The 27,806-nt window shown below is 39.4% G+C and overlaps 1 protein-coding gene across 9 annotated transcripts in view; it reads right to left on the bottom strand.

Moving 5' to 3' along the window:
- Positions 1 to 102: 102 nt before the first annotated feature.
- PER3 (period circadian regulator 3) overlaps positions 103 to 27,806 on the bottom strand; it is a 61,878-nt gene continuing 34,174 nt past the window's right edge. For 4 of the 9 annotated variants that reach the window (XM_032758797.2, XM_032758801.2, XM_032758800.2 and 1 more), the window contains exons 14-22: positions 26,029 to 26,164; positions 25,216 to 25,340; positions 24,809 to 24,982; positions 18,750 to 18,980; positions 17,640 to 18,337; positions 15,352 to 15,571; positions 9,207 to 9,390; positions 7,999 to 8,149; positions 103 to 2,527 (exon numbers count right to left, since the gene is read on the bottom strand). In XM_032758797.2, the coding sequence (XP_032614688.1) occupies positions 2,444 to 2,527; positions 7,999 to 8,149; positions 9,207 to 9,390; positions 15,352 to 15,571; positions 17,640 to 18,337; positions 18,750 to 18,980; positions 24,809 to 24,982; positions 25,216 to 25,340; positions 26,029 to 26,164 (2,003 nt within the window). In that variant the 3' untranslated portion in view covers positions 103 to 2,443. Of the gene's footprint in view, positions 2,528 to 4,851; positions 5,464 to 7,998; positions 8,150 to 9,206; positions 9,391 to 15,351; positions 15,572 to 17,639; positions 18,338 to 18,749; positions 18,981 to 24,808; positions 24,983 to 25,215; positions 25,341 to 26,028; positions 26,165 to 27,806 lie in introns of those variants that run through there. The other 5 variants (XM_032758799.2, XM_032758802.2, XM_032758803.2 and 2 more) reach the window with 3 other exon arrangements.

Genomic DNA, 27,806 nt, shown 5'->3' with positions numbered 1-27,806 from the left:
AAGGTTAACTAATATGAGGGCCCTTCAATAGATCATAAGAAACAGTTCTAAATGATACAGAATACACATTCAAAGATTTGTTGTTGACACAGGGCAGGACAATTTCTCACGTTTTACATGTACGGAGTTTATTTGTTGTTTTTACTTAAAAAGATACCCAACTGAAATATTACTAATGATTAAAAACAAATTCAGAGTTAATTATAAACTTAGTTGAAACAAAATTTCAGTTTGGATTAAATTTACACTGTGAATTACAATGAAGTTTCACTCAATTGCAAAATGATTTCCATTCATACAGCATCTTGTTTTTCATAAATTTTGACCTCTGACCAAAGAAAACACAGCTTTTTGGGTAACATTCATGTAAACACTGAAGCCTTTAATATAAAAAGTTAATAAATTTGAACAACAAAGTTTAAGCTGGGGAGAGCCCCCTCAGGGGGCAGCGGTCAAGCTGCTGAGCCCCCTGCTCACTGCCAGCAGCAGGTGCAACCTGTGAGTGAGTGAACGCGTCCACCCACAGGAGGAGCGCTCATGCTCTGACAGTTCTGTGACAAGCACCAGTTTCAAATCAAACCTAGTATAACAAGTACTCCATAAAATGTGTGCTAAGGCAAAGAAATAAGCACATTTGGATAATACAAATATCCAGAAACAATGGAAAAGAAAGGCTTCTATTAGAGAACATAAGGCTTAGCATATATGAATGCGCAATGATCCTGATTGATAGCTACAGATACCGTTTTTATTTACATTGGCAAAAACTTTATTACTACAGAAGGTCACTGACAATCTACTGGCTGGTTAACTGTTTCAAATTTGATTCTTTATCAAGCAAAAATATCACACAACCTGATCAACACACACACAAACGCTTCAGAAATCACTTAACTAACTATCAAGATGGAGGAGACTATGACAGCTATTTATAAAACAGGAATATTTGCATGGAACTGCTTAATATTAGAAAATTCCAAGAACTGTCAAAGGCAGCATTTGAAAATAGTTCTGACACCTTAAGATGGAATTACCATCCAGAAAACCACTACTTCGAAAGGAAATCTGAGCTACAAGGATGGTCATCATGGATAAAAAGGTCGATTTTCCTAACCATTATCAGGACGCATTTACAAAAAGCTGTAAAACTTCAAAGGAGAAAGAAGTATTTATTTTCCTTAAAAAACCATAAAAAAAAGGAAAAAAAAATAAGTTAGTTTGTTGCAAGTTATATAAAGACAAAAGGTTACTGTAACCTTCATTTTCTTCTATTTGTTTTTTCTGACCTGCAGGGGTGTGAATTTCATGTATCATTCCAAGTTTAAGAAGGAATCAGGGACTTCTCTAAAGAGCACCAGAGAGTGAGCTGATTTATCAAGTAAACAATCACACTCACTTCTTAAAAGACACAACTATAAATGCCATAGAAAGCAGTGACTGATGGAGCCTGCAGGGCCCCGTGGGCGAGGACAACTGGGCTCGCCTGGACGTTTTCTCTTTTGCAGTCCCCAAGACACTGACCCCTGTTCAAGGGCAAACAAAAGGCAGTGCCAATCAGACTTTTTTGTATAAATTGATTGGAAAGAGTTAACAGTTTTGGTAAGAATGAAAATTTAAACACAGAATACTAGCTTTTTTACCTTACTTGTAAAACTTTTTACATTCATTATTTTAAAAACATTCCAAAGGGCAACAGCACTGGGTAAGAAGCTCTTTCATTTCAATATTACACATGCAAATGCTAATTGAAACTCTCACAAGAATAGGCCCATGGTAAGCTGATCGATCGATTTTTAAGATAAGACTTTCAGAATTTCACTGGAAGGTGGGAAATCAATAGGAAAGGGATCTACAAGGATGAAGGTCAAAACTCAACCCCCAAAATCTGGTTATCCCAGATATGCTAATGGACAATATGTGCTAATGTGTTGTGAGAAAACCGGAATGTTTTATCTTAATTATGGAGGGGAACGCCAGGTTGAATGAAGCCTATATGAACGTACTACATTCATGGAAACCATTATGAAAAGTATACAACCTGTAGGTGGGATTTCTTCAAGCACTCTAAGAGGAAAATGACTTATGAACAGAACAAAATAAATGAGGCTAAGGTTTGGGGCTCACTCTAGCTATACTTCTAATTATAATTTACGCTGGGTGACATTTGAAATACAGATACACATACCTCTTTAGAGGCCATCCAATCTCTTTAGAAGACAATTCAACTACAAAAAGAGCCTAACTGGCCATTTTAACATATCAGGAACAAAGAGAAGATTTTGTATACAATGTCTGCTTCAAAAAGATTATGTGTATTTAAAAATCAAGAAGAAATCTTAATATTCAATGATAACTTCATGGTCATTTAAAAGTCTGGGACTTAAAAAGGTCTCTATGTGTAACATGTCTTGGAAAGGGTATGAAGGTTCATCCTCACAGTCACTCAACTGCTGTCTTCTGCCAGAACCTGATCACAGGATGTGGCCGCACCATCAGCTGAATCTTCATTTTCGCAAGTGACACAGGCCTCCAAAAAAGAACAAAAGCAGGCGAGTTACTTGATGTCAATGTCACCTAAACAGTTTTAAAACAGTAAAAGGCTGGTCACATGTTTCTAACTCCCTAACTTGTTCACGTCTGAAAATATTTCATTATAGTTCATTCTTTATTATTAATATAACTATTTTTTTTTTTTTTTTTGAGACAGTCTTGCTATGTCACCCAGGCTGGAATGCAGTGGTGTGATCTCAGCTCACTGCAACCTCTGCCTCCCGGGTTCAAGTGATTCTCCTGCCTCAGCCTCCCAAGTAGCTGGGACTACAGGTGCCCACCACTGCGCCCAGCTAATTTTTGTTTTTTAGTAGAGATGGGGTTTCATTATGTTGGCCAGGCTGGTCTTTGAACCCCTGACCTCGTGATCCGCCCGCCTTGGCCTCCCAAAGTGCTGGGATTACAGGTAGTAGCCACCGCACCCAGCCTCATTCTTAATTATTAAAAGGCAAATGACAAATTGTTTAAATACAGTCATGTGCCACATGATGTTTCGGTCAAAACTGCATATATGATGGTGGTCTTGTAAGATTATCCTACCACATTTTTATGGTACCTTTTCTATGTTTAGATACACAAGTACCACTGTGTTACAACTGCCTACAGTATTCAGGACAGTAACAGCTGTACAGGTTTGTAGCCTAGGATCAAAAGGCTGTCCCACAGAGCCTAGGAGTGATTGTAGCAAGCTACTCCACCGAGGCTTGTGTGAGTACACTCTAGGATGCTTGCACAAAACATCGCCATTACTAAGTGGCGAAAGGACTGTGCTTTTGTTTAAATTGCTGTGGGGCTCATTTTTCATATACCTGTTTATTTACAACCAGAACAACACTGAAAAAAACAAAGACACTTACAATAACCAGCCCAGCTCATGCTTTGTGGTGAGACCCTACCCAGCCATTCTTATATGACAGACACTCATTCTTTTCTTTGAAAATGGAGATGGAGAGATTATTCTGAGAACATGGCAGAGTAGGAAGACTAGGACCCTGTCTCCTCACCTAGACAACAACTGGACTGACAAAATCAGTCCGAGGTAACTATTTGGAACTCGAGTCTATCTGAAGGCCTGCAACTTTCTGGGAAATGCTTAGAGGGTAAGCTGTGGTTGCCTGTGGTCAATTTCAGCTTGAAGCACAGCAGCAACTACCCATCCCTGACTCTGGGCAAGGCACGTATTCCTGGAGCAGCTTGCACAAAGCTTGTGGGAATCAGCATGGGTAATAAGGACCCTGTCTTCCAACAATCAAAAAACAAGAATCAATAAGCCCTGGGAAAGGGGAGAAGCTGGTTTCCAGAATTACTATGTTATTCGATTCAAATGTCTAGTTTTCAATAAAAAAAAAAAAAAATCATTAAGGCATACAAAGAAACGCCAAAATACAGCCCCAGCTTGTCCAACCCCCTGCTGCCCATGGGCCACACGTGGCCCAGGATGGCTTTGAATGTGGCCCAACACAAATTCGTAAACTTTCTTAAAACATGATTTTTTTTTTGGTGATTTCTTATTTTTTAGCTCATCAACTATTGTTAGTGTTAGTATACTTTATGTGTGGCCCAAGACAATTCTTCTTCTTACAATGTGGTCCAGGGAAGCCAAAAGATTGGACACCTCTGGTATAGGCTATTCGAAGGGAAAAAAATAAACCAATAGTAAAAGTCTCTGAGAAAGACCAGATAAAAGAATTGGAAGACAAAGATTTTAAAACAACTGAAAGATGATCAAAGAACTGGTAGGGCACAGTGGCTCATGCCTGTAATCCCAGCACTTTGGAAGGCTGAGGCAGGTGGACGGCTTGAGTCCAGGTGTTCAAGACCAGCCTGGGCAACAGACTGAGGCCCCATCTCTGGAAAAAAAAAAAAAAAAATTAGCCAGGCATGGTGGTACACACTTGAGAGGATCGCTTGAGACCAGGAGGTAGAGGCTACAGTGAGCCGTGATCATGCCACTGCACTCCAGCCTGGGTGACAAGGTGAGACTGTCTTAAAAAAAAAAAAAAAAGAAAAAGCTGGGTGCAGTGGCTCATACCTATAATCCCAGCACTCTGGGTAGCTGAGGCAGGTGGATTGCTTGAACTCAAGAGTTCAAGACCAGCCTGGGCAATGTGGCAAAACCCCATCTCTACAAAAATTAAAAAATTAGCTGGGCATGGTGGTGTGTGCTAGCTACTTGGGAGGCTGAGGTGGGAGGATTGCTCGAGCCCAGGAGACTGAGGCTGCAGTGAGCCATGATCATGCCACTGCACTCCAGCCTGGGTGACAGAGTGAGACCTTGTCTAAAAAAAAAAAAAAAAAGAATTAAAGAAAAACATGGAGAAAAATCAAGAAAACAATGTACAAACAATGCAAATATCAACAAAGAGACAGAAAACCTAAAAAGAAGCCAGAAAGAAATTCCATACATAAAAAGTACAAAACTGAAATGAAAAATTCACTAGAGGGATTCAAAAGCCGATCTGAGCAGGCAGAAGAAAGAATACATGTACGAAGACCAGACAATTGAAATTGTCAAGTCTGACCAACAGAAAGAAAAAAGACTGAAGAAAAGTCAACAGAGCCTGGAGGACGTGTGGGAAACCATCAAGTGGACCAACATAAGCACTATGGGGGCCCCAGAGGAAGGAAAAGAGAAAGAGGCAGAAAGATTATTCAAAAACATAATGGCTGAAAACTCCCCAAGTTTGATGAAAAACATGAATGTAAACGTCCAAGAGGCTAAATGAATTCCAACTAGGATGTACTCAGAACTCGGAGATCCACACTATAATTAAATACTGTGCAAAGATAATCTTAAAAGCAGCAAGGGAGAAGCAACTCACACATGCTAGGAGATTCTCGATAAGATTATCAGCAGATATCTTGTCAGAAACTGTGGAGGCCAGAGGGCAGTGTCCTAGTGTATTCAAAGTGCTTAAAGAAAAAAAACTGTCAACTAAGAAATCCTTTGGCCAAAAGTAAGGGAGAAGTGAAGACATTCCCAGACAAACAAAAGCCAGGGAGTATGATACCACTAGACCTACCATCCAAGAAATGCTAACAGGAGTCCTGTGGGGTTGAAATGAAAGGACACTGACTAACCTGAAGCTGTGTGAAGAAATAGAGATCTCAGTGAAGGTAAGTATTATGATTGCAACAACACATGCGCAATTCCACTTTTTGTTTTCTACATGATTTAAGAAACTAATACATTCAAAGAAAACTAGTAGTCTATAAAATCCAGTATTTTAACTTTGATTTGTAATCTCATATTTTGCTTCCTATATTATTTAATAGATTAATGCATAAAAATAATTGTTTTTGGAAACACAATGTATAAAAACCTAATTTTATAACTTCAGTAACTGAAAAAGATGGAGATGGAGCTCTATAGAAGCGAGTTTTTGTAGGTTATCAAAATTAAGCTGGTATAAATTCAAACTGGAGTGATATGTTAGAATGCTAAATGTAATCCCCATGGTTATCACAATGAAAATAGCTACACAATATACACAACAGGAAATGAGCAGGGCATTACATTTCACTTCAAAAAACCAACTAAACACAAAAGATGACAGTAATGCAGGAAATGAGGGAAAAAGAATCTTTTAAGGCACATAGAAAACAAATAGCAAAATGACACAAGTAAGTCCTTCTTTACCAGTAATTAAATGTAAATGGGCTAAATTCTCCAATCAAAAGACAGGGATCGACTGAACTGATTTTGAAAGGCACTATTCAGATATATGCTGTCTACTCACTTTAAATGTAGACACAAATAGGTCAAAAGTGAAAGGATGTAAAAAGTTACTACATGCAAACAGTAACCAAGAGAGTAGGTGTGTCTGTCAGTCACACCAAGACAAATAATGTATGATTCCACTCATATGAGCTGTGCAGAGTAGTCAAATTCATATGGCTCTTGCCTGTAATCCCAGCACTTTGAGAGGCTGAGGCGGACAGATCACTTGAGGTCAGGAGTTTGAGACCAGCCTGGCCAACATGGTGAAACCCCATTTCTACAAAAAATTAGCTGGGCATGGTGGTGTGCACCTGCAATCCCAGCTACTCTGGAGGCTGAGGCAGGAGAATCACTTGAACCTAGGAGGCAGAGGTTGCAGTGAGCCAAGATCACGCCATTGCACTCCAGCGTGGGCAAGAGAGCAAGACCCTGTCTCAAAAAAAAAGAAAAAAGAGAAAGTAGACCAGTGGTTGCAAAGGGTTGGGAGAAGGAGGAATGGGGAAGTTATTGTTAAATGGGTACAGAGTTTCAGTTTTGCAAAATGAAGAGAGTTCTGGAGATGGATGGTGGTGATGGTTGCATAATGTGAAAATATTTAATATTCTTGAATTATACACTTAAAAATAGTTCAGAAGGTAAATTTCATGTTATGTGTATTATACCACAATAAAAGTGTTAATTTTTAGAAAGAGGGGGTAGTAGAATTTCATTGCCTTGCTTACTTCATAAGCGTTAACATCATACTTTTTTTTAACACCTAACTTTACTCTCTTTTTTAAAAATATTTTTACACACACACACAAATTGTCTTTTTTGAGACTGGCTGGAATGCAGTGGCGAGATCATAGCTCACTGTAGCCTCAACTTCCCAGGCTCAAGCAATCCTCCTGCCTCAACCTCCAGGGTAGTTGGGACTACAGGTGCACGCCACCACACCTGGCTAATTGTTTTGATTTTTATTAGAGACGAGGTTTGGCTATGCTGCCCAGCATGGTCTCCAGCTCCTGGTCTCCAACTCCTGATCCTCTCACCTTGGCCTCCCAAAGTGCTGGGATTACAGACGTGAGCCACTGGACTAGGCCTACTTGTTATTGTTGTTAACTTGACTCTTCAACCTCCCATATCTTGATACTTGTGGGAATAAAGATCTCACTACTAGTACAACCATCACTACCATTACCACAGCTGCCACCAACACTGGTTGGGACCATTGGTAAATCAAAGCTTTACTGTTCAGGCTATTCACAAATAATCTCATTGAGAAGCACTCATAACAGCAAAAAGACACTTAGGTCCCATTACAGTTTCTGCTTGGTATGAATACTACCTCTGGTGTGAATCTTACATCTTTTTTAACTCTTTTCAAACAATGCAGACATATTTGAAATACATAACAAATGACCTATCAAATGCAGTCAATCACACATCAAAGCAGGTGTTTTTACTCTTTATCATCCTATAACATTCCAACTGGTAGAAGAAAAAACCACCTGGAGGCAAAAAGACCTGTATTCAAAACCCAGTGAACTGCATGGCCTTGTATGTTATTTAACAGGTGTATACCTTACTTGTTGCTTATTGGTAACGAGGGAATAATAACACCTACCATAGAGGCAAACTGTGAGGATTACAGTTTTTAGTGGGATCATGCAAGAGCATGACCTATATTAAAAGCACTACCTGGCCAAACTACATGAGTACATGACAGCCATTATTACTGTGCTTACTTGAATGTCGATTTCTTGAGTGATAGTCTGGCTTTGAATCCAATTATACACCTTAGCCAGCTCCTCCTTTTGCCCATGAGAAAACTGGGGCTGCTGCTGCCTCATACTTTCTAGCTTTTCTAGGTCTTCTTTTAGTACAACTTCTTTAACCCTGAAAACAAACAAACAAACAGAATCTTAATAGTCCTGAATAAGACACAGGGTTCTTTTCCTGTCATCTAGGAATAGCACTTCTTTTTGGCTGGTAATACCCCTTACATTTTCTAACACATGAGGCATACATTAAAAAAATAACTAGATCATTTCCTTGTCAAGTTGGTAAAGGCTTTTTTCTTGGTGGAAAATATCTATGTGATGTTTTAATGAGGTGTATGGAAGAAAGAGATTTCCCTTAGCTCTTTTCTTTTAGAAGGGGCAAAAAAATCAAGAGTCTAAAACAAAAAGTTCTTGTACTTGTGTGCCATCTTGGAAAGCACAGACTTTGTTTCTTTGTCTCATGTGTAAGATCTGTTTAGTCTGGATCTGAATATAGGTGACACTACCACTGCCACCCTTATTTTAAGAAATCATTCATCACGACTTCAAATGAATAAATTTGAAAATACATTTCTCAAAGGGAATTTATAAAACATTCAATAATTATTTTGTCTTTAAAAACACATTAAGAAACCATAGGCTGGGCGCAGTGGCTCATGTCTGTAATCCCAGCACTTTGGGAGGACGAGGTGGGCAGATCACCTGAGGCCAGGAGTTCAAGATCAACCTGGCCAACATGAGGAAATTCCATCTCTACTAAAAATAAAAAAAACGAGCTGGGTGTGGTGGTGCATACCTGTAATCCCAACTACTTGGGAGGATGAGGCAGGCGAATCTTGAACCTGGGAGGCGGAGGTTGTAGTGAGCCGAGATGGCACCACGGCACTCCAGCCTGGGCGACAGAGTGAGACTCTCTCACAAACAAACAAACCCTATCTCTACAAAAATTACAAAAATTAGGCGTGGTGGTGTGCACCTGTAATTCCAGCTACTCGGGAGGCTGAGGCAGAAGAATCGCTTGAACCCAGGAGGTGGAGGTTGCAGTGAGCCGAGATCGCGCCACTGCACTCCAGCCTGGGTGACAGGGTGAGACTCCGTCTCAAAAAAGAAAGAAAAAGGAAAAAAGAAACCATAAAAATATAAGAAGTGGGTCTTCGAAAGTGCTTTCTTACCTCTCAGGTACCTGATACGTCATGAGAATGCGCTCAGGTGTCTGCCGTATCATTCTCCAGATGGGCTCTTCGGCGACATTAGGAAATGTTTCTTTTTTCTGTACATCCTGAGATTGCTGCCCATTTTGGGAGATTTTAGAAGAGTAAACACTACTAGTAAAGTATATACTGCTGTCGCTGCTTCCTGTCAAAAATCAACAACAAATAATTAGAAAAGACCTGTCTGACTGATTTGCCAAACTGGCTCTCATTCTTCAGACTCTTGCCTTGGACAATCCTCCTCAGCCAGCCCAACCATTATTTCCGGGAAACTTCCTCCTCCCTGTGGACAGCCTCCTGGTTCTTTGGTCTTCCTGAGATCTCTTTTTCCATTCCTAATGAGCTGTCACTCTCAAAGCTACACATACTGTCCTTTATCATCACCCATAACTGTTCCATCTCCAAAATCATTAACATCTCAGCTTCACTCTCTCATTGGCTTGTTCTATTATTTCAACTATAAATGTGTTAATGGCGTCTTAGTCTTCCTGTAGTGGAGTCCTCAGTTCATCATTCAGTAACACACCTTGCAATACCTTAGACTTCTTTTCCCCTCTGACTTTTCATAACTGTCAAAATGCCAACTCCAATAAAGCCAGTTATTGACTTTGTTCTTACCTAAACCCAAGTCGCCAAATACATACAGAAAGTCACATATAACAGGGTACAGTGTTTCTACAATAAACTCATCATCACCAACCCCAAATGCACCATCAAAATGCCTGGGAATCCTGCTACAGTTCTCTGGTCACGCACTAACCTACCCCCAGCAATGACTATTTTCAACCTATTTCCTGCCTCAATCTCACCTATTTTTTAAGGAAAAAAGAAGCCATCAGAAAGCAAATTAATCACCTTTATGATACCAAACATACACAATTAATGACATACGTACCCCCTCCTCACCTTCCTCCTGTCACAACAGAGAAATTGTTCATCCCAAGGACCATCCCTTTATGGCTGCTATGAAGCTTTATGGATCATTCTTTTCCTATCTTGCATTTGACCCTTCTAGATCCTTCTCACTGACTTTGAAGGAATTAAACATACAAAACACAAATATTTGTCTAATTTTTTTTTAAAAAAGTAAGTATGTAAATAAAAAAGTAATACAAACATTTTCCTCATTAAAAAATATCTTTAGGTCGGGCGTGGTGGCTCACACCTGTAATCCTGGCACTTTGTGAAGCCAAGATGAGAGGACTGCTTGAGGCCAGGAGTCTGAAACCAGCCTGGGCAACGCAATGAGGTTCCATCATCTCCACAAAAATAAAAAATTAGCTGAGTGTGGTGGTACATGCCTGTAGTTCTAGCTACTCAGGAGGCTAAGGTTGGAGGATTGCTTGAGCCCAGGAGTTTGAGGCTACAGTGAGCTATGATTGCATCAGTGCACTCTAGCCTGGGTAACAGAGTGAGACTTTGTGTCAAAACAACACCACCCACACAGAACAACTTTAAGAGGTTGTTACTGTTTAAAGCAAAAATAATAACAATGTTATTGTGGGTTTTTTTACACGTTAAAATGTATGACAAAAATAGCACGAAAGACAAAGGGGATATGGAAGTACTCTGTCTTAAGGTTCTAATATATAAAGTGATACAATAGGTATAATATTTGAAGGTAAACTGTGATAAGTAAAAGATGTGCACTGTAAAACCTAGAGCAGGCTGGGCATGGTGGCTCACACTTGTAATGCCAGCACTTTGGGAGGCCGAGGCTGGCAGATTGCCTGAGGTCAGGAGGTTGAGTTCAGTCTGGCCAACATGGTGAAACTCCGTCTATACTAAAAATACAAAAAATTAGTCAGGCGTGGTGGTGCACGCCTGTAGTACCGGCTACTTGGGAGACGGAGGCAGGAGAATTGCTTGAATCTGGGAGGTGGAGGGTGCAGTGAGCCAAGATGGCACCACTGCACTCCAGCCTGGGTGACAGAGTGAGACTCAGTCTCAAAGAAAAAAATAAGATAAAATAAAAATAAATAAAAAGTTAATCCTAGAGCAAAAACTTAAAAAAAAAAAAAAAAAAAGAGGTATGCTTAGAAGCCAATACGCAACCCAAAAGGAGGAGGGTAGGAGGAAAAAAAGAAGGGCAGATGAGACGAACAGAAAATTAGTAGCAGGATGAAAGATTTAACTTAAACCTAACCATATCAATATTCACGTTAAATGTAAATAGTGTAAGCAAGCATTGCAGTTAAGAGGCTGAGACTGTCACATGAATAAAAAGCAATACCCAACTATATGGTGGTTACGAGAAACTTACTTTAAATACAAAGACACAGATAAGTTAAAAGTAAAAAGATGAAAAAAATTTACCATGCAAACACTAATCAAAATAAAGCTGGACTGGATATACTGATATCAGACAAAGCAGACTTCAAAGCAAGACATATTTCAGGATAAAGAGAGCAATTCATCAAGAGGATATAATAATCTAAAGTGTATATGCATCTAATAAAAGAGCTTCAAAATACATGAAGCAAAAACTCACTGCACTATAAGAAAAAATAAATTCGCATTTATACCTGGACATATAAGAGCTGTATCATAATAACTTATAAAACAGACAGAAAATCAGAATAGAGAAGGATGGATCAACATTATCAACCAACTTGATCTAATTTACAGAACAACTTGATCTAATTTACAGATCTAATTAAAACTTGATCTAATTTACAGAACACATGACTCAACAACAGCAAAAAGCATATTCTTTTCAAATGCACATGAAACATTTATCATGATGGACCAAATTCCAGATCATTACACAATGTCTTGGTAAATTTAAAAAATACAAAACAATGTTCTCTGACTGCATTTAAATTAGAAATAAAATAAAAATATCTAAAAAAATCTCCAAATATTAGGAAATTAAGCCTTTCTAAAATAACCAAAAGATCAAAGAAAATACAAGTGAAATTAGAAATATTTTAGACTGGCCAGGCACAGTGGCATATGCCTGCAGTTCCAGCTACTCAGGAAGCTGAGGCCAGAGGATTGTTGAGCCCAGGAGTTTAAGGGTGCAGTGAGCTGGGATCATGCCACTGCACTCCAGCCTGGGCAACAGAGTGAGACCTTGGTTCCAAAAAAAAAAAAAAAAAAAAAAAAAAAAAGAACTATTTAAGCTGAATGAAAATAAAAATACAACATACCAAAATTTGAGGGATGCAATGATTAGAGCATTCAATAGCATTAAATGTTTATATTGGGGAGAAAAAATCTCAATTCAAAGATCTAACAAGTAAGTTAAGAAATAAGAAAAAAAACAAAATCCAAAGTAAAAAGAAAAGAAGTAATAAAAATTAGAGCATAGGCTGGACACGGTGGCTGATGCTTGTAATCTCAGCACTTTGGAAGGCCGAGGCGGGTGAATCATGAGATCAGGAGTTCAAGACCAGCCTGGCCAACATGGTGAAACCCCGTCTCTACTAAAAATACAAAAAATCAACTGGGTGCAGTGGCGGGCACCCATAATCCCAGATACTCAGGAGGCTAAGGCAGGAGAATCGCTTGATCCTGGGAGGTGGAGGTTGCAGTGAGCCGAGATCGTGCCACTGCACTCCAGCCCAGGCGACAGTGCCAGACTCCGTCTCAGAAAAAAAAAAAAAAAAAAAATTAGAGCATAAATCAATAAAATAAAAAACCAAAAAAAAAAAAAAAATAGGAAACAAAACCCCAATGAGATCAAAAGTTCTTTGAAAAGTTATTAAAATTGATAAACATACAGTCAGATTGATCAGGAAAAATATTAATACCAGCAATAAGAGGGGTACATTACTGTAAAACCTACAGACATTAAAAGGAAAAGGGAATATTAAAAACTTTATGCCAATATGTTCAACAAATTAGATAAAACAGATACATTTCTTAAAAGATACAAATTGCCAAAGATCACTAAGAAACTGATAACCTGATTAGACCCATATCTATTAAAGAATTTAAATTTGTTGTTAAAATCCTTCTCACCAAGAAAACTCCAGGCCCAGAAAGATTCACTGGTAAATTCTACCAAACATACAAAGGAGAAATAATATCAGTTCAACACAAACTCTTCCAGGAAACAGAATAGCAAAGAATAGTTCCTAGCTCATTTTTTGAGGCCAGAATTACTCCGATACCAAAACCAAAGACAAGTAAAGAAAGTAAATGGACCAATATTCTGCACAGAGACGCAATAATGGGTAACAAAATATTAGGAAGCTTTGGGAGGCCGAGGCGGGTGGATCACAAGGTCAGGAGATCGAGACCATCCTGGCTAACATGGTGAAACCCCGTCTCTACTAAAAAAATACAAAAAATTAGCCGGGCGTGATGGCGGGCGCCTGTAGTCCCAGATACGCGGGAGGCTGAGGCAGGAGAATGGTGTGAACCCAGGAGGCAGAGCTTGCAGTGAGCCGAGATCGTGCCACTGCACTCCAGCCTGGGCGACAGAGCAAGACTCCGTCTCAAAAAAAAAAAAAAAAAAAATATTAGGAAGCTAATCCAACAATACATAAAAAAGGATAAAAGAGCATGACCAAATGCAAGGTTAATTTATTATCAGAAAACTGATGTAATTCACCCTATTAATAGAGTAACGGAGGAAAACCACATGATTATCTCAACAGACGCAGAAAAGTCAACTCAGTGGAGCAGCAATAGAAGGGAACTTCCTCAATCTGATAAGGGCATTCAAGGAAAACTTATATTTAACATCATACTTAATGGTGAAACACTGACTGCTTTCCCATTAAGACTGTGAACCAGGCAAGAGTGTCTATTTTCCTATTTCTATTAAACACTTCACTGTGGGTCCTAGCCAGTTCAATGAGGCAAGACAAATAAATACATACATACAGACGGAAAAAAAGAAGTAAAATTATATTTGCAGATAATAAAGACTATGTGGAAAAGTCCTGCAGAATCTACAAAAGAGCTACTAAAACTAATCAATGAGTTTAGCAAGACTGCAGAATACAAGTTAAAAATACACAATTTGATTAAATTTCTATATGCTAACAACAAACAATTGCAAACTGAAAATTTTAAATGCCATTTTCAGTAGCATCAACAATTATAAAATCCTTAGAGATAAATTTAGCAAAATATGTGTAAGAATTGCAGGCTGAAAACTATAAAACACTGCTGAGAAGAATTAAAGACCTACATAGAGAAATTGTACTTGTGGATCAAAATACTCAATATCATCAGGAAGATAATTATTCACAAATTGATCATCTACAGATTCAACACAATTTCAATCCAAACACCAGAAGACTTTTTTGTAGAAACTGAGAAATGGAGTCTATAATTTACATGGACAAAGGACCTAGAATATTCAAAATCATTTTGAAAAGAAGAATTAAGTTGAAGGACTTACTTCACCAGGCTTCAAGACTTACTTGAAAGTTACATTACTCGAGTGTGGTATTGGCCTAAAGCTAGCCATACAGATCAGTGGAACAGAAAAGACAGTCCAGAAATAGACCCACATGTATATGGTCAAGTTATTTTCAACAAAGGTGTCACGGCAACTTAATGGGGGAAAGATTAATCCTTTGAACAAACAAGGCAGGAACAGTTAGATATCCCAATGTAAAGAAAATATATTAACCCTTCCTCATACCATACACAAAAATTAACTCAAAATGGATCACAGATCTAAGCTATAAATGCTATTGAGGGTGCATCTCAACAGCATCATGCTAACTGAAAGAATCCTAATACGAAAGACAGCATACTGTCTGATTCTATACATAAATCATAGGAAAAGCAAAACTAAAGTGACAGAAAGCAAACCAGTGGCTGCCAGGAGACGAACGGGCAGGGCAGAGATGGACTGGTGAGGGTCACAGAACTGTTTGGGGTGACAGAAATATTCTATATGGTGATTGTGGTAGTGCTTACACTAAGGTACACATCTGTCAGAATTCTTGTTTGTACCCCCTAAAATTGGTGAATTTTATTGTGTATAAATATACCCCAATATACCTGACAAAAAGGAAAAAGGGAAAAAGAAAAAAAACCCTGTACTTCCACATCAGTGCCTGGGTTACACAATGAGAGCTCATCACATAGTGAATGCCTGGCAATGGAGTTTGAAACATTAGTTGTCCTGATCCACTACCTGATGCTGCTGAACCAGTTCCGGATGGAGATTCGCTGGGAGGTGACCCCGTGGGCAGAACACTGGCAGTAGGATGGGATGGAGCCCCACTGGGAGGCAATCCCGTGGACAATGTGCTGGCAGTAGGATGGGATGGATTCTCCCTGGGAGGTGACCCCGTGGACAGTGCACCAGTAGTGGCAGGACTGCTCTCACTGCCATTGTTGCCTGTAACACACTGCTAGAAAGTAAGGGCACATGAAAAGACACTTTAATCTTCTTATCACAAAATACAGTAGTCCTCCTTTATTCATAGTTTTGCTTTCTGTAGTTTCAGTTACCTGTGGTCAACTGAGGTCCAAAAATAGTAAATGGAAAATTCCAGAAATAAACAGTTCTTAAGTTTAAAATTGTGAGCCATTCTGGTAGTGTCATAAAATTTTGAGCTGTCTCATTGCTTCCAGCCTGTGATAGGAATCATTCCTTTATTTCACACCTCCACACTGTATGTGCTACCCACTTGTTAGTCGCTCAGTAGCCGTCTTGGTTATCAGATCTACTGTTGTGCTGTCATAGTGCTTGTGTTCAAGTAACACTTATTTTACTTAATAATGGCCCCAAAGTGCAAGAGGAGTGATGCCAGCAATTGGGATATGCCAAAGAGAAGTCATAAAGTGCTTCATTTAAGTGAAAAGGTGAAAGTTCTCAAGAAGGAAAGGAAAAACCCATATGCTGAGAGTGCTACAATTTTAGGCAAGAATGAATCTTCTATCGGTGAAACTGTGATGAGTATATTGTTATTACTCTTCTATGTTATTAGTTACTGCTGTTAATCTCTTACTGTTCTTAATTTATCAATTAAACTTTACCACAGATATGTATAGTATGTTTAGGAAAAAACATACTGTATATAGGGTTCAGAACTATCCACGGTTTCCGGCATCCACCAGGGGTTTGAAACATATCCCCTGGGTAAGGGAGAGACTACTGTAACTGGCAGATCTTCAACTCCATATGTTAAACAGAATAAAATTTACATATATAACTAAGAAGTAAAAACTTTCCAGCCTATCCCTAAGAAATAAGTTCGTTTGTAAGTAATATTAAGGCTCTACTACTTTCTCAGTACCTGCTACATGCCAGGCACTGCACAAGTAGTTTTTTTGTCACTCAGCAAATACATATTGAACATTTTATATGTTCTAGGCACTGCGTCAAACACTAGGAATATAATAATGAACAAAACAAAGTTCCAGCTCTCCAGGAGCACCTACTGCATAGGGAGAAGTACTATATAAATACATCATTTAGCCCTCAGAGTAAGCTATGAGGGATTCATCTTTCCATTTTCCTAATAAGGAAACAGAGGCAAAGAAAGGTTAAATAACTTATCTAAGTAACTTGTCTAAGTGAATCCTCCTAACTAGTGACTGAGCTGGGATTTGACTCCATGTCTTATTCCATAGCCCAGGCTTTACTCACTGTAATATACTGCCTTGCCTTCGATTTTTAGCAAGCACACTAATACCAGGCTTTCAAAAGTGAGCACATTTTCTTGATTTGTATCACTAGATTTTGAATATCTGTTAAAGAAGGGTATTACACCTTAAAGAGAAGGTCAAAGAAAAATCTGTGTAAATATTCACACTTGCCTTGGATTCTATACCTAAATACAGGAACATCAGATTCCAAAGTTTAACCTGCTAAATAAACCTGAGAATGGCTTTTTAGGTAAAGGGAAGAAAAGTTAAAGGGAGCAGACCAAAAAAGCTTTTGGTTTTGAAAAAATGACATGTTTAAGTGTGAAACTATGAACTGCCTACTCTACTGATAACAACAAATAAAATAGCTCCTACCTCTTCATACACACCTGTTGTCCTGTGACTGTGCATGAAGAAGTACAATCGTTAAATTGTCAATATGGCTTATTCCTATCTTACCAGACCATAACCCCGGTTGTAAGTAAACAAATACGTATTATAGGCAATGAACACTTACACGTAATACCCGGATCGAATTTTAGAGTGGAGGGAATCCAGTTCACATGAAAACTTAAAAGACAGCACTTTGGAAAAAACCTCACAAAGTATGTAAGAAACTAGAATATAGATGATTCTTTCGTGTCTACTTTCCAAACAGAGCCAGGCAGATGTGTTTCGTGTTTACACAGAATTAGGCTAACAGGATCACTCACAGTAGCCATGCAGATTACCTATTGAGGATGTCAGCGCTGAGTCCCAACGCGACCACCTCAACTTTAGTAAGATATTCACTTTCCCACTTGAGTGTTGAAAATGAGCATCACTTACATACTCAGCTTGTGGGCACATGTTCCTTCTCATCTGATCTGCAGATTCAGAGGGTCTGGGCATCTCTTCCTGAAGTAAGTTTAACTGCAAGGGTGAGCTGCTTCTCGAAGTAATGAACGGGTGCCCCTGGCTTTGTGCCTCCCACTTTTCCTCCTCTCTCCTTTGGTTGGTGACTGAAGGGGGTGGGTTCAGGGTTGGACTCATTGCTGAGGACATTGAGGGTGATATCGCAGAAGAGGCTGTCGCCCCCAGAAATGGACATGGAAAGAACGATGGCGACAACAGAGGACAGACAGGGGGGTCAGGCAGGAAAACGGTCATAAAAGTATCCAAGTAAGGAAAAGGGAAAGCTGGATAAGGCTGCAGGCCCTCGGACAAGGGCGGCCCATGCAGGCCTTCCGGTGCAGTTCCGGGGGCTGCGTATTCTCTTCCGGGAGAGGCCGTGGCTGGGAGGGGAAAAGCTGGGACCAGGTAAGGGGCCTGGCTGGGCACCATGGCGGCAGGTGGGAAGGTCGGGCTCGAGGTGTGCGGAGAGGAGGCCGCGGAGGGGCAGCAGGGCTGTGCGTTCTGATGCGCTCCCCTGCGGGGACCAGAGCCCGAGTTCGAGCTGCTGCTGTCCGGCGGCTCCGGCAGCTTCTTCCGCTTGTGCTTCCCTTTCCTGCAGCCGGCCGACCGTGTCTGCTCGGAAGTAGAATCTCCTGGAAGGATAAAGGTAGCGACAAATTATGGAAAATTAAACCCAAAAAGAAGAGAAGGATGCCACTCACAGGTAGTTATAGGTAGCTGACAAATGAATGCGCATTTGCCAATACTACCAGAGTGGCAAAAAGTGGCTCTAAAAAGATGAACAAAATTCCGGATAAAAATAGTTGCTATCGAATAAACTTATTTCAGCATCTCTCGATCAGTTTCTCACAAAAAAAGTTTCTCAGATATAGGATCTAAGAAAGAACTTACCTAAATTGTTGATGTAAATGGATTGTTTCAGCATCTCTCCATCAGTTTCTTACAAGTAAAATTCCTATTGTTCACTCCTTATCTCCTAGTCCTTAGATATAGTTTGTAACATTTACAAAGATTAATGGCATTTATTTTTAAAAACTTACGTACCTTGAAAATATGAATATTTGGCTTTGCTCCTGCTTTCTTGCTGAAGATAGGAGCTGTAGGGTGATGACAGGATCTTTTCTCGGAATTTATCAACATAATTCTGCTCTTCCTTCTGGGTGTGCGCTGACAGAACAGCTGCTGTGAGCCCCACGTGTTTAAATTCTTCCGAAGTCAAAGGGGCTGGCTGCATATTCAGGGTCCAGGGCTCACAGAAGAGGGTGGCATCCCTGGCTGAGGTGGAAGAAGACATATTTAATTTTAATTCCTATCAATTATTTGTATTTATTTATTTTACTTTGTTAACTGCCTTTCATTTTTACAAACATTATTATAACTGCTGGAATACAAAAAATCTTCATTAGCCTAGCACAGAAATTCTTGATTTTCTGTCTTCCTTTATATTCTTTGCACCAATGCACATACATTTTACAGTTGTAATAATATGCACACATTTATTTAAATCTTGCTTTTATTGGAAACGTTTTTCTCTCTCCCTGAATTCTTCAAAATTTCTTTTTATCTTTGAACTTACCTTTTAAATAGGTAATATATTCATGTGGTTCAAAAATCAGGAAGTATTAATAAAGACATGTAGTAAATTCCCCTCATCCCTGTCCACGCTCTGTCTAGTTCTCATTTGTTTCCCCTGCAGAAGACCATTCCGCTGGAGTGCAGTGGCACCATCATGGCTCACTGCAACCTCTGCCTCCCAGGTTCAAGCGATTCTGCCTTAGCCTCCCAAGCAGCTGGGACTATAAGCGTGCGCCACACCACGCCTGGCTAAATTTTGTATTTATTAATTTTTTTTTTTTGAGATGGAGTTTCACTCTTGTTGCCCAGGCTAGAGTGCAATGGCATGATCTTGGCTCACTGCAACCTCTGCTTCCTGAGTTCAAGTGATTCTCCTGCTTCAGCCTCCCAAGTAGCTGGAATTACAGGCATGTGCCACCACACCGGGCTAATTTTATATTTTTAGTAGAGACGGGGTTTCACCGTGTTGGCCAGGCTGGTCTCAAACTCTTGACCTCAGGTGATCCATCTGCCTTGGCCTCCCAAAGTGCTGGGATTACAGGCATGAGCCACCGTACCCGGCCCTTCCAGTTTATTACATATGAACAAGGATGAATATAGATTATCTTCCTCTCTGACTCCATCTTTACCCAAAGGCACATATGTACATTAGCCATCAACGCACCTTTTTCACTTTACCATATCCCTTGGAGAACTTTACCAGTGGCTAGACAGTTGTCTTGTACTTCTACACTGCTGCAGAGTTCCAGTTTATATGAATAGCACAGTTTACTAAAGTGAACACCTGTGGATGGATTTTGGGTTGCCTCTTTTTTATTTATTATTGATATATAATAGTTGTACATTAAAATTACTTTTATTGATATAGAATAGTTATATCTATTTTGGGGTTGCTTCTAAAAAATTACTTCTAACAACAAAAGATTTTGTGGTGGACACTGTAGAGGGCTCCCCCAATACCCATTCCGTCTCACCCCTGTGGTGCAGTTATCTGGGTGGTTTGGGTGGGTTTGGCCCACTCCACATCCAGAAGTGGCCTGTGACTAAATCAGCAAGCACCACAGAGGGCTTTGCTTCCGGCCAAGTTGGAGTAACAGGGACCAAACTTACCTTCCTGAGATTAAAAAAAAAAAAAAAAAAAAAAAGCCAAAATATATAAAATAATAGGTTTCAGACACTGAAGGAAAGTGACCCCCGAGGATAAGAAACAAGGGAGGTGAGCCCGAGGACTGCCCCAGCGTGCAGCCTGGAGGGTTTCCAAGGACTCACCAGGGCATTCATGGGAGGAAAAAAACATCTGAGAGGATTAGCAGGAATAAGAGCTGAAGCTCACGCAAGCTGCGGAGTAGTGCCAGTTCCCATCCACCAGACTAGAGACTCTCCTAACTCCTGAGGCACCACAAGGAGCACTCAGGAAGGTCTTGCCTTGGTAGCAGAGGAAAAATAGGCCTAGACCACACACTATTTGTCCTGCCTAGCAAATTTAAAAAGCAAAGCCTGAAAGGATCAATCTGTTTACAGGTAACTTCACTGGGACCCAGAATAAAGATCAAGAATATTTATAGGAATACAGATATATTTGGTACCCATTCACAGTATCTGGCATCCAATTAGAAAGAATCACCAGGCATGCAAAGAAGCAGGAAAATACAACCCCATAATAAGGAAAAAAGGCACCGAGAAACTGAGTCTACAGTTTATACAGACAGAAGACCTAACAGTCAAAGCAATCTTGAAGAATAAAGCTGAAGGATTTAACCTGATTTCAAGACTTACTGTACAGCTACATGAACCAAGACCACTCTGTACTGGTATAAGTTTATCAATTGTGTTCATCTTTTCAAAGAACCAACTTTTAGCTTTAATTTTCTCTATTGTCTGTTTTCTATTTTGTCGATTCTTGCTTTTGTCTTTATTATTTCCTTCATTCTGTCTTGGACTTATTTCACTCTTCTTTTGCTGACTTTTTAAACTGTAACTTTAGATCACTGATTTGAGACATTTCTTCTCTAACAGCATTTTTAAGGCTATTGATCTTCTTACAAGCCCCGTTTTTAGCTGTATTCCATACATTTTAGTATGCTATACTTTCAGTATCATTGATTTGGAAATATTTTCTAATTCTCTTTGTGATTTCTTTTTTGAATCACACTTAGAAATGTGTTGTCTGATTTATAAACATTTGGGTTGAAACATCTTATTACTGATTTTTAATTTAATTCACTAGCCAGAGAACACAGTTCACACACCATCAATCCTTTTAAATCTGAGACATACTATAGCCCAACATGTTGTATTTCTCAGTGAACATACTGTGTGTACTTGAAAAGGTTGTGGATTATGCAGTTACTGGGTCTCACGTTCTCTAAGTGTCAATTAGATCAAGGTGGTTGATAGTGTTGTATGGATCATCTGTTTCTTATTTTTTCTCTATGTTTTTATCAGTTGCAGAGAGGGAGTGTACAATTTTCCAAATATAATTATGGAAAGTCTATTTCCTTATTTTTGCTTCATAGTTTTTTTTTTTTTTTTTGAGACGGAGTTTTGCTGTTGTTGCCCAGGCTGGAGTGTAGAGTGCAATGGCATGATCTTGGTTCACTGCAACCTCCATCTCCCAGGTTCAAGCGATTCTCCTGCCTCAGCCTCCTGAGTAGCTGGGATTACAGGCATGCGTCACCATGCCCAGCTAATTTTGCATTTTCAGTAAAGATGGGGTTTCTCCATGTTGGTCAGGCTGGTCTTGAACGCCTGACCTCAGGTGATCTGACTGCCTGGGCCTCCCAAAGTGCTGGGATTACAGGCGTGAACCACCGTGCCCGGCTGCTTCACAGCTTTCAAAGCTGTTATTAGTGAATATACATTTATGACTGTTATGTCTTCCTGATGAATTGACCGCCTTGTCATTATGAAAAGATGTCCTGGAATCTATTTTACATATATTAATAAGGCACTGCAGCCTTCTGATGCTTACTGTTTCACTTGTGCATCTTTTTCCATTCATTTACTTTCAATCCATTTGTGAATTTCATTTGTATTTTGCATATAGTTAGCTCTTGATTTTTTAAAATCTGTTTTGAGAATTTTTGCCTTTCATGTATTTACTTATTTTTAGAGACAGGGTCTTGCTCTGTCACTCAGGCTGGAGTACAGTAATGTGATCAGAGCTCACTGTAGCAACGAACCCAAGATGGGCTCAAGCTAGGCTCAACTGATCCTCCTGCCTCAGCCTCCCAAGTAGCTGGGACAACAGGTGTGGTTCACCACACCTGGCTAATTTAAACATTTTTTGTAGAGATGGGGTTTCACTGTATTGCCCAGGCTGGTCTCAAACTCCCGGCCTCAAGCAGTCTTACCTCCTTGGCCTCCTGAGTCCCTGGGATTACAGGTGTGAACCACTATGCTTGGCCCAATTTTTGCCTTTTAATTGAAGTGTTGAGTCAATTTTATGTCAGTATTGACACAGCTGGATATAGAGCTATTATCTTATTTGGTTTGTTCTCTCTGCTTCTTTTTTGTTAATCTATTCCTCCTTTCCTGCCCTTCTTTGGGATTGAGTATATTTTAAAATTTCATTTTATTGATTGGCTTAGTCATTGTATCTCATATCCCATCTTTTAAAAAATTATTTTAGGGCTGGGCGCTGTGGCTCATGCCTGTAATCCCAGCACTTTGGGAGGCCAAGGCAGGCGGATCACCTGAGGTCAGGAGTTCGAGACCAGCCTGGCCAACATGGTGAAACCCTGTCTCTACTAAAAATACAAAAACTAGCTGGGCGTGGTGGCAGGTACCCGTAATCCCAGCTATTCGGGAGGCTGAGGCAGGAGAATTGCTTGAATCCCGGAGGTGGAGGCTGCAGTGAATTGAGATCGCACCACTGCACTCCAGCCTGGGTGACTCCTTCTCAAAAAAAAAAAAAAATTTAATTTTTTTGTAGACAGTCTCACTATGTTGCCCAAGCTGGTCTCAAACTCCTGCATTCAAACAATCCTCCTGTGTTGGTCTCCCAAAATGCTGGGGTTACAGGCATGAGCCACTGTGCCTGGCCTACATTCCATCTTAATTACACCCTGCTTTAGGTTCAAAATATCTGTAATGGCAATGACTCCTAGAGACTAATGGTCAATACTTGATTCCCTACTCTACTACTCAGGGCTGTGTGATATTGGGCAAGTTAAGTTACTTTGCCTATTTGTGGCTTAATTGTTCCACACATAAAATGAAGATATTAACTTGCAAGGAAATGCATTTGTGACCATCGTCCTTAGACACAACTCATCTGAGTCAGGATGCAAACTGAGCTAATGAATATAAGCTTTTCAGAAAGCAAAAGACATAGAGATATGTTTTAAGGACTATCTGGGCTCTGATTCTGCTTTTTCTCCATGGAATAAAGATGTGGCCCTGTAAATGTTGAGGCTGATTTAAGATCAGAAGAAACTAACAGCAGTAAAAATTTCCTAAAGCATACAGACTTTAGTATAAATTCATTAAAAATGGTAATACAAGAGCAGAGTATAGAAAGCAGAGTGGCAGAATATAAAAAAAAGAGCTTTTCATATTGGGTGATACCCTCCCTTCCTGTATGGGCTGTATTATGAACAGCTACATGCCCACACAGGAATGCAAAATATTAAAAGGCACACTAAAAAATATGCATATGCTCCTCTGTGGAGGGGCTAGCTCAGTTCCAGTGAAATTCTACTTTTGACTAATTAGAAACGTAATGCTCTCTGATCTTTCTTCACCAATCCACAGATCTGTCAGTACCACGCTCTCCATCTCACAGGTTGTTGGAAAGATTTCATGAGATCATACCAGTGAAGAACTAAAAGCAGACAGTGGCACACAGAAATGGCTCAACACATATTAGCTGATAGGCCACTGAAGACTAGCAAAGATAAAGCAGAGATCATGTGAAAATCCAATTTAACATATTCGTCACCATTCCTTCATCTACCCAAATTGTTATGAGTGATGAAAATGTCAAAAGGACAAGTGGCAATAAAGAGGAATAAGAAGACAGTAGAATAATTTACCAAGAAATTATAGTGTTTAATGAAGAGTTTTAAAGTCCTCTATTCATTGCCATCACACCAATACAAAAATCTGAATGTATGTGTGACTGAGCTCATCACAGCAATACAGGATGGTGAAATGCAGGTGAAAGGAACACATTCTTTAAAAGTCAGCAAGGAAGTAACCTAACACAGTCCCATCAATAATTGCATTAATAATGGCTAACACTAATTGAGGGCTTACTAATACCTACCTACTAGGTACTGTATTAAGTGCTTTATATGTGTCAACTGATTTCACTGACAAATAACGTAACTGAGAAATACTGTCCAAAATATGTAACCAACATAAACATGATAATGTTTCCAGAAATACTTTAACTGAACTAAAGAAAGGAAAAAATGTGTAGTTTAGAAGTTATAACTGAGCAAATGGTATTCATGACTTTTGTTTTCTCATCACAATGTAGTTAAAGTTGAGTATATTTTCAAAGTAAGAGGTGAGTGTGGTACCTGTCTCTGGGGGTGGGACGTGGACAATGGTGCTGCTGTAACTGCACTGGCTTATGCCCGACCCCAAGCTCAGCATCGCCGTGGACAGGATCTGTGGAGCTCCTCCTCCTGTGTCTACGGACCGTCCATTTGTTGGCATTTCTGATTTAGGTATGGCTGGGATTTGCAAACCAGCTGGTGGTGTAAGAGAAACCGACAGTGAAAAGAAAAATTCCAACGAGAAATTTATATAAAAGACCCAGTTTGCAGAAGTTTGTAACTGAGAAATTAAACCTTACTGGCCATAAAGAGGTAATATGAAACCAGAATTTTATGCTTACAACAAAATAAATGTAAGCCATTAAAGAGAAACAAGAAGGATGTATTTACAGTTCTTTGAATTTAACTCTGAGGGGCATTCTTGTTACCTTGTAAGGCTTGGACATCATCTGCCTTGTGGTTCTGCCTGTCTTCTTCTGAGGAGGAAGAAGTTGTATTTGTACAGGAGATACACTTTCTTTTCAAAGCTGGAATGTTGTAGCTCTTCAGGTATCTGTAACAACATAATTAGGCCACACATTCTTACCTGTTCCCTAACTGTGCCATTTCCCACCTCTTTGCTTTTCTCATGCCACTTGTGTTTGGGATACTTTCTACTTTCCTCTTTGATAAAGTCTTCCCTGACCATCCCAACCTCAATCACTGGATTCTAACATTTCTTTTACTGTAGTCTTGAATTAACCTTCATATCTTATACCACGGGCGTCCAATCTTTTGGCTTTCCTGGGCCACAATGGAAGAAGAATAATTGTCTTGGGCCACACATAAAATACACTAATACTAATCATAACTGATGAACTAAAAAAAATCACACAAAAAAAATCTCATAACGTTTTAAGAAAGTTTACATACTTGTGTTGGGCTGCATTCAAAGCCATCCTGTGCCACATGTAGCCTGTGGGCCATGGGTTGGACAAGCTTGCCTTACACCATTTAATTTTGACAAAATTAGGTCTTGTCTTCTGAACTATACCACAGTTCTTTCAAAGAAGGGATGCATCTTTTAGCTTTTTGTGCCTTCTGAAATGTTCAGCGTATGTGTTAGGCACGCCATAAACATCTACTGATTTATAATGAAAAACCAAGTCAGAGCAGCTATTAAAAATTCTATGAAGTCTCTACAGTGACAGTGTATGCTTCTGGAACAGACTTACATGGTATCCAAACTTGCGGTCTCATACCTGATGACACTGTCGATACAGTTGATCTGTTGATAGGATGGGCTGTGCTCATCGTTCCTCAAATCCTCACAGGGCTCAGTGTACACACTATTATTTTTCAGTGTTTGGTGGAAGGAAGTAAAGGTCTTACATTCACCTGAAACAGAATAAAGGGATGTGCAACTAAAAGTACCCAGCATGTAATTAAGAACATATACTTTCTTACCAAAATTAAATCATGGCACTTTATCATGTATATATCAATAGAATATTATGCAGCTATTAAAAATGAGTGCAGATCTAAAATGCACTAATAGAAAGATATCCACAACAAATAATGTGAATAAAATAAGGTGCACAGCACATTACACATAGGATGGCTACAACTGTATTTAGAAAAATAAGGAATGAAACAAAAATTTCCAACAAAGATTATCAAGGAATGAAACCATAGGTTTAAGGTTGATAGGGAACTTTCCAATGTTAAGCTGACGCTGCCTGTACAACTGATCAACCCTGGCAATCACTAAGGGTGGAATGTGGGAAGACCTGCGGGTCTTACGTGATGCTGTGTGAAGTACACGGCATCTCCCACATGGAGCCTGTGTCCAACAGAACTTTCTGTGATGACTGATGGATTATTTGTGCTGACTAGTATTGTATGTGCTAACGTACCTATTAAGCACTTGGAATATGGCTAGAGCAACTAAGAAACTAAATGTTAATTGTATTACCTTTAATTGTATTGAATTTGAATTTAAATTGCCAAATGTGGCAAGTGGACATCATCGTAGATGTAGGTACAGAGAGGAGAAAAAACCTCCAGGCTTCAGCACTAAAAACTTCCTATAAAGGACATTGAGCCAATAAAGGAGACTGAAAAAGGGCAGCTGGAAAGATAACAGAAAATCCTGCAAGGTTCGGCCTCACAGTGACCAAGAATGAAAACTTTCTCAAGGAAGGAGTAACCAATTATGTCACGTACTACTGAGAAGTTTTGTAGAAGTGTTAGACACTGGTCATTTTTAGCTGGCTTGGAAGAGGCTTCTCTATTTTCAGAGGGTATTATGGAAAAATGACTCTATTACCTTTCACTCATTAATGATTTTTAACTTTTAATTTTGAAATAATTTTAGACTTGAAGAGTTGCAAAAATAGTACAATAGAGTTCCTATATGCCCATCACCCAGCTTCCACTAATGTTACCATGGTCTACAACCATAATAAAATGACCCGAACTAGGAAATGAACAGTGGTACCATTCTACTAACTGGAAAACAGACCTTCTTTGGATTTTATCAGTTTACCACTCAATGTTGTTTTTCCGTTCAGGGTCAGAACTTTAGTGGGATGGCCTTCGATTTGAGTTTCTCTGATGTCTTCTCATGATTAGATCGAGGTTATGCATTTGGGGAAAGAACGCGGTGGAGGTGCAGTGTCCTTCCTTGTGCATCATCCTAGGGTACATGATGTCAGTATGTTTTGTTACCTTGTTCATTGGTTAACATGGTGTCTCTCAGGTTTGTTTGTCCTGTGTAAAGTTACTATTTTACAATGTAATAAACAAATAATAGGTTTTGGAGGAATACTTTGAGATCACGCAAGTATTCTGTTTCTTTTAAACTTCTCAAAGTTTAAGTTCCCCATTAACCTTTCACCTCTAGTTTCATTCCTTGATAATCTTTGCCTGAACCATCTGTTTTATTCTTTATTTATTTGGTATAGTATACTGACCCGTGTCTATCCATCTCTCTGTATATTAAACAAAAGGGGCATGAGTCCACACTGAAACTGTTCTC

Source organism: Hylobates moloch, unplaced genomic scaffold (assembly GCF_009828535.3).
Source record: "Hylobates moloch isolate HMO894 unplaced genomic scaffold, HMol_V3 SCAFFOLD_9, whole genome shotgun sequence".
Lineage (NCBI taxonomy): Eukaryota > Metazoa > Chordata > Mammalia > Primates > Hylobatidae > Hylobates > Hylobates moloch.
The sequence above is the reverse complement of the archived record's forward strand: the minus strand, read 5'-3'. Positions and strand labels throughout refer to the sequence as shown.